The 10,338-nt window shown below is 34.2% G+C and overlaps 1 protein-coding gene across 1 annotated transcript; it reads left to right on the top strand.

Annotated features, from left to right (window-relative positions):
- The first annotated feature begins 698 nt into the window (after nt 1-698).
- LOC143243976 (uncharacterized) lies at nt 699-3,695 on the top strand. Its single transcript, XM_076487881.1, has 2 exons — nt 699-1,600; nt 3,284-3,695. The coding sequence occupies exons 1-2, from the start codon at nt 1,098-1,100 to the stop codon at nt 3,420-3,422; spliced, it is 642 nt and encodes a 213-aa protein (XP_076343996.1). The 5' UTR covers nt 699-1,097; the 3' UTR covers nt 3,423-3,695.
- Nucleotides 3,696-10,338: the final 6,643 nt, after the last annotated feature.

The raw sequence follows: 10,338 nt of genomic DNA on the forward strand, positions 1-10,338 counted from the left end.
ATGTATCTTAAACTTGAAAGATAAGAAACAAAAATACGAAATATTTTGATAAAAACTAAAACCATGCCTATAAATGTTAACCATTAACACAGGCCTGCGTATATAAAGTTCATAAAAGATGTTTTAGTTTTAACAACTTACATAATTCATCTACGTAGATTTCGAAAATAATATATTTTTTCTCAATTGTCAGGTAAAGATATTCTTACAAATCGGGGAAAAATTTAAAAAATATAACTTTTATCAAATTATCATTACATTTACCACAATGAACATTTTGTATTATTATGCTTCTTATATTTGATCTAGAGAAATTTATAAACAGTGGTTGTCAACATTTTAAGCACTGCACAGAAAATAAAACATTGAAATGTCAGTTGAAATATACAATTTAGTTTATTAACAGACGATTATTAAGTTATGTTTTTGCAACTTTTTGCTTCTTTACTTGAAATAATAAAAAAAGCGGGAAATATATTCTAGCAAGCTTAACGAGTTCTGCGGGATAAAAATATCGCGGAAGAGAACGTTATCTAACCGTTTGTAACTCTCTTCGTCTTCTATACATTACGTCATTGTTTACAGCTTAATTCTCCGGTTGATTCCGGATGACACGGATAAGCCTGAGGGGTTTGTGGCGCCATCTAACGCGTGTCCTCGACCATAAAAAGTTTTGTTCTCCTTTAGTAAATCTTTGTAGTCATGCTCTGTCGTTGCTAGTACAGGGTTTATAAAAGGTGATCTTGGATAAGAATTATAATAATTGTCATGTATTTATAGTATAACTATTATTTACATTAAGTTCTCCCCCTTCAGTACATTTCTATTTGTGATTCTGGCCTGAACTGTTATGGATGCAAACGAGTATATGCAAATATAAAAAAAGATATCAGATTTGTGTCTTCCCTTTACACCTGCATATTCTTGGTTGGCTCGGTTATTACCTCTTAACTTTAGTCAAAATATCCACTTCAGGAACATTGGTTCTTCAGTGAACAGTTGAAATAATTTTCGACAAGAAAACAACAAAAACATTTGTGAAATCCGAAACTGAACTACACCGTTTGAGTCAACCCAAGTTACTAAAACGTTTCGTCATGAACTGTTTCCGAGTAACTATTATGATGATCTTTTTTACGTTCTTTTGGTTACGTGCAGCTTCCACAGTTGACGTTGACCATTCAAAAAAGCTTGCTACAATTTCAGCTGTCCAGCCCAGGGCTTTCTTTTTTAATTCTTTGTTAAAAATGTTTGAAGATGCAGAATGGGATGTTATTTTTGTAAAAATGTTGCGAATTGTAATAAATTATTTTATGGACACAGCCTTGACGAGAGTGTTCGGAACGTCTGGACGACAAGGATTCTTTACTGTATCAAATTGGCTGTTTCCTACTCCACTGTTGACCAAGGTCGTGCGGCAACGCCGAACAGCCACCACAAAAGGATTAAGAGACTTGCCGAACATTCAAAGATCGCCAGTTAACTCACATTTATTATGGCCTGGGAAAGAAAACGAGTTATCTCAACTTGAAGTTATATGTAGCTTTGGTCAGTTACTGGCTCGCATTCCTGTTTTCGAACAGCTTTCGAAAAATCTCACGTAAGTATTTTTATTTAGGAGATGCACTGCTTGAGTTCATATCCTCTGAGCATTTCATTTAAACATTTATTAATTTTAACTTAAGTGAAACTAAAAGTAGTTCAGTTTAAACCAGTGATGTCGAGAAAACCCACTTGTAGAGAAATATATATGTAAAAACGGCTCGTTTGGGTTGAGAAAATATTTTACGATGAGGAGCGAACAACGTTTCGACCTTTGTGAACTTGACGATGACCGAAGAAGGTCGAAACGTTGTTCGCTCTTCATCGTAAAATATTTTCTCAACCCAAACGAGCCGTTTTTACATATATAGTTCAGTTAAAGTTCTAAACGACATATTTGTAATTAATTGAGATTTAAGACACTCCGATTGCATAGATGACTGTCGGAATATTAGTGAAAGTAAAAGTTCGTTTCATGTTAAGAAATGCACAAGTTTCACATATCAAAATCTGTAAAATATATAAATTTAAAATGACCCTCTGGCGTAACCTAGTGGAAAGCGTGGAGGTTGAAACCACCAATTTTTCAACAAGATTAGCGTTTCCAGTTGTTATTCTGTTAACAGAGCCTGACACAGTCCATATGCTGGCTAGGGTTAAAGGAAGGTTACATCAGTTCCAATCAGGGGGTCAAGATTATTAACAGTTACACTTAACTCATAGGGATTTATGGTCTTATCGTTTAGATCAAGTGTAAAAAAAAGTCCAGTTTCATCTGGCGTGAGAAGGAATGTGGAATTTCGTCTTGTGCTTTTTTTTGTACAAAAAGGAAACTAATTTTGTCTTCGATATAAGGATCTTCTCTAGCATCATAGATTTCAGAAACGTATTTCAATAGCTCTCACACACAATAAGATAAAATAATTGCTGTTTTTTTGTATATTTTTCTTATAATGCATGTTTAAATTGATTATGTATACATATATATATGTAATATCATAGCCAAAAAATTTTCAAGCGATAAACCAAAACACATTAACATTAAATAAAATACGCTGCATATTAAAAAAAAAAAAAAAGGATCCCAGGGTACAAGATACAACCTGGGATTATAAAATGTATCCTAGGTTTTGGAGATAACTGAAGAAGTAGAACCCACATTGCGGTGGGGATACACCACCTATCAGTCTTAACTTCCAATTCGCTAGCTTCACATAAGAACATTAGAAATTAGGAAAGCGAGATGTGGGTGTTCAAGCCCACAACGTCCCACATCTATATCACCATTCACTGCCTGCAGACAGTTGCGGCAGTATCTTATTTTCATTTTTTATTTATTTTTTTTCATCTTTTTAAATGTTCTTATTATTTTATCACCAACAAATATGACATGAAAGTATTCATCCAGCTAAAGATAAAACACACTTTCTTTTATTTGTATCTTATATGTGTGAGCCCAGGTATAACTAGGACCTGAAAGATTAAAGTGAAATGTACAGTTTTGAACATCACGTTTCTACTTTCTTTATTTAGTTTTGCGCTAGGTTACCCAAAGAACACCTGCACTGGCTGTCTTTGATGTATTTAATAATAATTTATAGGTTATGTATCTACAGGTTATATTTGCTGCAGAAAACCATTAAAGATATATAGAATTATACAACCCCGCTTGTTTAGTTCTAGTGCATGATAAAAATAGTTTTAATCTGATTTCTTTAAGAACTTTGTACTTTATTTACAGAGAAACAAAAGGAAGCAGAAGTGAGTGGAAAGCCTTTGTTCGAGGAGCACAAAAAGAGATTGTAAACTGCAACATTCCAAGACGTTTAAAAATTATAATCTTTACAATATACAAGATGATTGTTTCTGACCAATTATAGCTGTTATTAAAACTGTTGCCTTAATTAATTTGTAATGTTTAATATATATTACAAAGGCAGATTACGCTTCTATGGTGATTTTAAACGAAAAGAAACTTGATACATTTGTTCTGTTAAATTAAGGATGTTTCGAAAACAGATCGTATTATACACTGTCGTGGCGCTCAGATTACACAACGAAGCAAGTGTAGTGCATGCGATACAGAAAAAAGTTATATTTTTGTAGATGAAAAGGAAACTGCAAGTAGTAAAATAAACTTTGTTCTTGACCAAGATGAATTTATATGACCACTCAACCAGTTAGTCTTCAGGATGAATCTAAATGATCACTCAACTAGTCAGTCTTCAAGATAAAATTACACAATTACTCAACCAGTCAGTCTTCAAAATGAATTTACATGATCACTCAACCAGTTAGTTTTTAAGACCCTCACTACCATTATCAGCGAAGGTGTGACATTTGTAACAGCAACTTTTCTTTGTTTAGAACACAAATCAGATGGGGCCGAGTGGTTACTGAGCGAATTTGTGAATCCAGAATTCGAGTCCGGTAGACGATTTCGTACTCTGTAATCTGGAAGCTATGGCATGTTATAAGATTACAACAGCCTATTAGTTCCTAACTAGAGGCTAGTAACAATGTTATTCCTTGCTGAGCTTTAGGCTAATATTCGGAACCAATAAATGTAAATATTCCCCCATGAAAAAAATCGTATAAATTATAACAATATTTACATCATTAGTACCGTTTGTTTAGGGTAAGGGGTGTCCTAAAACTAACTATAAATATATATAACATACACATTCCTGTTGTAAGTAGGCTGGGTAGAACACTTTTTAATGGAAGGTTTATGATTTCTCATCATTGTCCCTTATTTTAATCACGTAATATCCACATACAACACTTTCTAACGGTGTGTGTTTCTTATAACAAAGCCACATGGAGCTATTTGCTGTGTCCACTGAGGGGAATCGAACCCCTGAGTTTAGGGGCGTAAATCCGAAGACTTACTGCTGTCCCAGTGGAGGGACCTTTCTAATGGAAGGTTTACGTGTCAACGTACCTGCTTTCTCATCATTGTCCTTTATTTTAGTCATGTAACATTCACAACGCTGATATTTATTGTTTAAGAATCACGTCAAGTTACCAGGGTTTGCTACTACATAATACACACGTTTAAGATTTCAGTGAATCATTTTAATTCCATTTAACCATTAAATCCAACACTAAGGATTCTTTAAACACGACTGACACCAAAACAGCAAGTCTCGTGTTAAGTAAGTTAAAGATTTGTGTGTAGTACGCTAACATAATATATAAGGATATACTGTATTCCCAGAGAGCGTTGCAAAAAACAAAGGAAACTCTAATTTTTCACACGTGATCTGTTGACTTGACTGTTGATAAGTATGTGTGTGTAAAATTTTCTTCCTATTTTTCCAAATCAATATTACTGTAAAAAAAATGGATTACATGTTGGATTCCTAATGCTGTTGAAATTACAAGAATAAAGTGGATTACAGAAGAAGGTAATATAAGTTCTATTACTATAGTTGTCACATAGGGTAAGCATTATATTAATATCGAGGGTGCGATAATCAGAGAGGAGAACCTAATTAGGAATACAATGTTTTGTCTTCAATCATAGTACTATAATTTTCTAAATTTTATTCAAAAAATTAAACACATCTCAGCTTTTTACAACATATGTTTGAGACAATACTAGAAATTGTGACAAACACAGCTAATTGATATGTTTTTTTTTAGTTTCTTATGCGAATGCTTTAATAATATATCTAGACCTTTGATAGATGTGTATATATGTTTATGTGCTTTCTTCATGACGAGAAACCCACTTGAAATAAAAATGTACTCCAGAACGGCTGGTACAGGAATTAACCTGAAGATGACCTGGGAAGGTCGAAAAGTTGCTCTCCGCTTATCAATAAAAGTGTTAATACCCATACCAGCAGGGTGGAAATATAATATTACAGTTTTTCATTTTTTATTTCAATGTTACTTAACAGCTGTTGCTTGTTTACTTAAAATGATAAAACTGACAGTTAAAACATTCTAACCACTATATGTATTTTATGAGATAAATTTTCTCATATTAAACAATTTATTTTATTTTAAAGGAATTTTAACTTTTACACCGCAGTGAAGCATGTTTTCCTGATATCAGAATTTACGTACTAATGTACTGGCAACTTCGCAACACAAGTCAAATTAAACACTGTTAAAGAGTAAGCAGTCGTTTTTAGAAACGCAGCGTTTTCAAAAGTAGCTCAAAGTATACATGACGAAGTGAGTTGCTTCATTCAGTGTTTGTGATTGTTGAATAATATTGTTTTTCTTACTGTTTTGATGTAGTAAACGTATAGGTTCAACCATTTACAGAGCTTTAAGCTACCTAAATTCCCGCAAAGTGTTTCATAGATTTATGAGAGTTTTAAGAGAGATAATTTGACTGAGTTTTCCTGTGTAAATGTAGAAAAAAAGAGTTCTGAAAACTTATTAAGAATGTACAAACTATTTACTGCACAAATAAAATACAACACACCAGATTATGTTTAACTTGTGACTTTCCTCTCTCACAAGATCGACTGTCACTAAATTAAATACAATAATCTCCAAAAAGGCAGGTACTTCCTGCAGGTCATCTTGTATAAAACTGAGCTAAAATGCACGTATGAATTCCGGATGAAAATCTCTTTCGTTGTCCAGAAGACTGCGTTACGTTGTAACTTCCATTCCTTGACGGCATTACTACGCTGTCCCTTCGGTCAACGTCATAGACAGCCAAGAAAAGATATAACATCTTTAAACTATTTAGCCTGGATCTTGCTACAATGTTGAAACATTCTTGTCGAAAGAGAAGTCGTCATTTAATAAAGAGAACAAAGAAACAGAAAACTATAACAAAGCAATGTTAACAACTTTCTTTACCACATGTAGCCGCCATGACAGTATGTAAACAAAGTAATCAAAATATTTTATGATTCCCATATCACTATATAAGAAAGTAAATGCATAATATGTCTGCACATCATATAAAAATCTCATACGTTCTTCAAGTCACTACTGTAATAAATCCTTCAGAGCTGTCCCTAAATAGTCGCCTCAAGAACAAACATACAAGAAATTCAGAATTTAAATTTCAGGAAATCCTCAACTCCTTTATTAAACACTAAGAACATTCAAAAACGTATTTTCTTAAGTTAATATTCCGTGTAGCCCCTGAACAAAAACCTTTTGAATATCTAAGTATACCAAGACTAAACTGTTTCCATGATCCATATAACAAGTAGCATTCTCAAGAACCATTGAAAGATTAGTAAGCCAAGCTTAGTTTTAGTTATTCAATGTTGAATGTCTTTTATGACATCATAAAAAGGACGATAATTTTTATTATCTCCCTTAAAAACTGAATAACATTAGTAACGCTCCAATTCTTAGGCAATTTCTTATCGTCCGTTGACCTATTCAAAATGAAAAGGAATATATCTTAACCTGATTTGAAATAAGAAAATACACTTTGTGATTGTGACTCTTTATTTATATCCTTCGGTAGTTTTTACCATTTGAACTTGAGTTCTGTATTTTTATTCTAGAATAACTGCAATTAACCTTATTCTTTGTGTTTATCCATAATTAAAGGTTAATAACTTTATTCTACTCTGCATCTTTTTTTCCATATCTATCTTATCAACATGTGTATCAAGATTCTCTATCACCATGAAATTACTTACATATTCTCTAAACGACTTGCTACCTAGCCTACACGGATCACATCTACAGCAAATGATTCAAGACATTTCAGAAGCATCGATAAAATTATATTCTTATCTTTGATATATTGACGACGTTTTAAATTTTTTTGATACCAATGGATAAATTTAATATTTCTAAAATTCATTTGAATGAACAAAACAGGAAAATCTAATTTTAACTGAAACTTCTCAAGTTGAAATCATCTTAACTTTCCAGACGTTCTAATTAGTGTACAGAAAGATAGAACCAGGTACGTGGTGTGTTGTATCTTTCAACTTTTTTGGTTCTTATTCTCAATATGTACGTAACCAACCTTATACCACTCAACAAACCAGTGAAGTTTGTTTATTTGTTTTTTGAATTTCGCGCAAAGCTACATGAGGACTATCTGCGCTAGCCGTCCTTAATTTAGCAGTGTGAGACTAGAGGGAAGGCAGCTAGTCATTACCACCTACTGCCAAATATTTTACCAACGAATAGTGGGATTTATCGTAACATTATAACGCCCCCACTGCTGAAAGGGCGAGCATGTTTGGTGCAACGGGCATTAACCAGTGAAGTAATGATAAAATAATTAAAACGTTTGCTTGTAGCTAATAATTATCCGAAATAATATAACAAAAAAACATCAAAAACCAAATTAAACACTGTGAAACCTGAAAGTATCAACGATAAAAAAAGATATATTTTTTTGATAGTTTCAATACATTTGCCACCTTCCATACGTTAGAAAAACCTATCGTCCTGCTCGTTGAAATTTTATACACAGTGAAAACGAAATAAATTGAGCGATAGCTGGGATCATTTTTATTTACAAACGTGAAAGAACTCTAAGGAAATTGTGGCCGGTAATCAACATTGAGAGATTTTCAAATTACGAGGACGACATCTTAATACGAATTAAATGATATATGAATATATATGTATGTCAGTCAATAAAGGCGTTTATATATCTATAATTAGCCCGACATGGCCAGGTGATTAGGGCACTCGACTCGTAATATGAGAGTCCCATGAGTGTGTGTCCCCCGCTAGTACAGCGGTAAGTCTGCGGATTCGATTCCCCTCGGTGGACTCAGCAGATAGCCCAATGTACTAATTTTGCTATAAGAAAAGCAGACACATACACACCCATGAGTGTGTGGAATTATTCTCATCCAGTTATCAGGCTCGGTCTCCTGGTGACTTTTCCATTTTGGATGGCATATCCACATTTATTTTCAATTAAATTTAAGGTTTAATTGATGACAACTTTATTACTGGTCAAATAGAAAGCTACTTGGCATGGCCAGGTAGTTAACGTTTGGTTTGTTTTGAATTTCACGCAAAGCAACACGGGGGCTATCTGCGTTACGGATTCGAACTCGCGACTCTCGGATTAGGAGTTGAGTGCCGTATCCACCTGGCCATGGTTAAGGTACTTATACTCGTAATCTGAAAGTTGTGGGTTCGAATTCCCGTCACACTGAACATACTTGCCTTTACAGCCGTGGGGGCGTTATAATGTTACGGTGAATCCCAAAAAGTCGTTGGTAAAAGAATAGCTATGGGTGGTGATGACTAGCTGCCTTTCTTCCAGCCCTACACTGCTAACTTAGGGGTGACTAACTCAGGTAGCCCTCGTGTAGCTTTGCGCGAAATAAATATAATTTTTAATATATACCTTTTCTTCACTAACAATGTTTTATTTTATGTATTATTGACTTGTCCTGCTCTTCATCTAAGTATCATGTTCAAATTATTTGCCCGAGAAGCAGGCTTAAGTTCGAAATATTGTAAAACTAATCCACTCAAGTGAGTTTTCTTACAGCAAAACCACATCGGGCTATTTGCCGGGTCCATCGAGGGGAATTGAACTCCTGATTTTAGTGTTGTAAATCCATACTTACCGCTGTACCAGCGGGGGGACCCATAGTTAAAAGAACAATATATGTTAGAATCTAACAGGATATCAGTTACTAATGCTAACTCTTAACAGCAATTATATTCATTAATTCTGGTTTTTATGTAACCAACAGACACTTTTTTTCTAATATAATCAAATTATTTATTTACTAAAGTTTACTGATTTAAATAATTTGTTCTAGCGCAAAGGTACAGTGGGCTATCTATTCTCTAATCACTGCCCTCAGTTGGTGCAGCGGTACGTCTAAGGACTTACAACGCTAAAATCAGGTGTTCGAATCTCCTCCAATGTAGCTTTGCTATAAGAAACACACACACTACAGGTTTCAGGGTTGTAACGACCAGGTATTGCCAGGTGGTTAGGGCGCTTGACTCGTAATGTGAGAGTCGTAGAGTCGAATTCCCCCTTACACCAAATATGCTCGTTTTTTCAGTCAATCCTAATATTCATTGGTAAGAGTTGCGTAAGAGATGGCAGTTGGTGGTGATTACCCTCTAGTCTTACACTGCTGAATTTGGAACGAATAGCGCAGATAGGCCTCGTGTAGTTTTGCTCGAAATTCCAAAAACAAAGAAATAAAACACACTAGGGTAACTTTGTTGTGGAAGGAGACGAGTTAAGTTGATTTCCTCACGCATGGTCTGATCTGGCATGTGATTAAAAATCTTAAAGGAAGAATATTAATTTCATATCATTAAACAAAAAAAGTATTTTAAGTAATCAATACTGATAATCTTTGTGAAAACTTTTTGAGGTTAATATAAGGGTTAAGAAAACTAATGTGGTTGACATTAAAAAATCCTCCAAATTCGTTGCCTAAAGTTTGGGTTATAAAATTTCAGATGAATAATATGAGAATGTCATTTGTGATCGTTTGTTTGAGTTTCGCGCGAAACTACACGAGGTCTATTTGCGCTACCCGTCCCTCATTTTGTAGTGTAAGACTAGAGGAAAGGCAGCTAGTCATCATTACCCATCACCAACTCTTGGGTTACTCTATTACCAACAAATAGTGGGATTCACCGTCAATTATAACGCTCCCACGGCTGAAAAAGCGAGCATGTTTGGGATGACGAGTCTAGTGCCTTAACCATCTGGTCACGGTTGTCGGAAGGTGTTTTTTTTTTTAATATCATTTTGTTACGAATACGTAGATGTTTTTGTACACCATGTATTAGCAGAAATACACTCCAATAATCGGATATTTTCATCGAAATAACTGCAGATACATTTTA

The sequence above is a fragment of the Tachypleus tridentatus genome, chromosome 2, assembly GCF_004210375.1.
Source record: "Tachypleus tridentatus isolate NWPU-2018 chromosome 2, ASM421037v1, whole genome shotgun sequence".
Taxonomy (NCBI): domain Eukaryota; kingdom Metazoa; phylum Arthropoda; class Merostomata; order Xiphosura; family Limulidae; genus Tachypleus; species Tachypleus tridentatus.

Excerpts from the sequence above, each read along its gene's own strand:
- LOC143243976 (XM_076487881.1), top strand. The coding sequence starts at position 1,098 with ATGAACTGTTTCCGAGTAACTATTATGATGATCTTTTTTACGTTCTTT. Across the intron at positions 1,601-3,283 it reads CAGCTTTCGAAAAATCTCAC|AGAAACAAAAGGAAGCAGAA; the intron begins GTAAGTATTTTT and ends CTTTATTTACAG.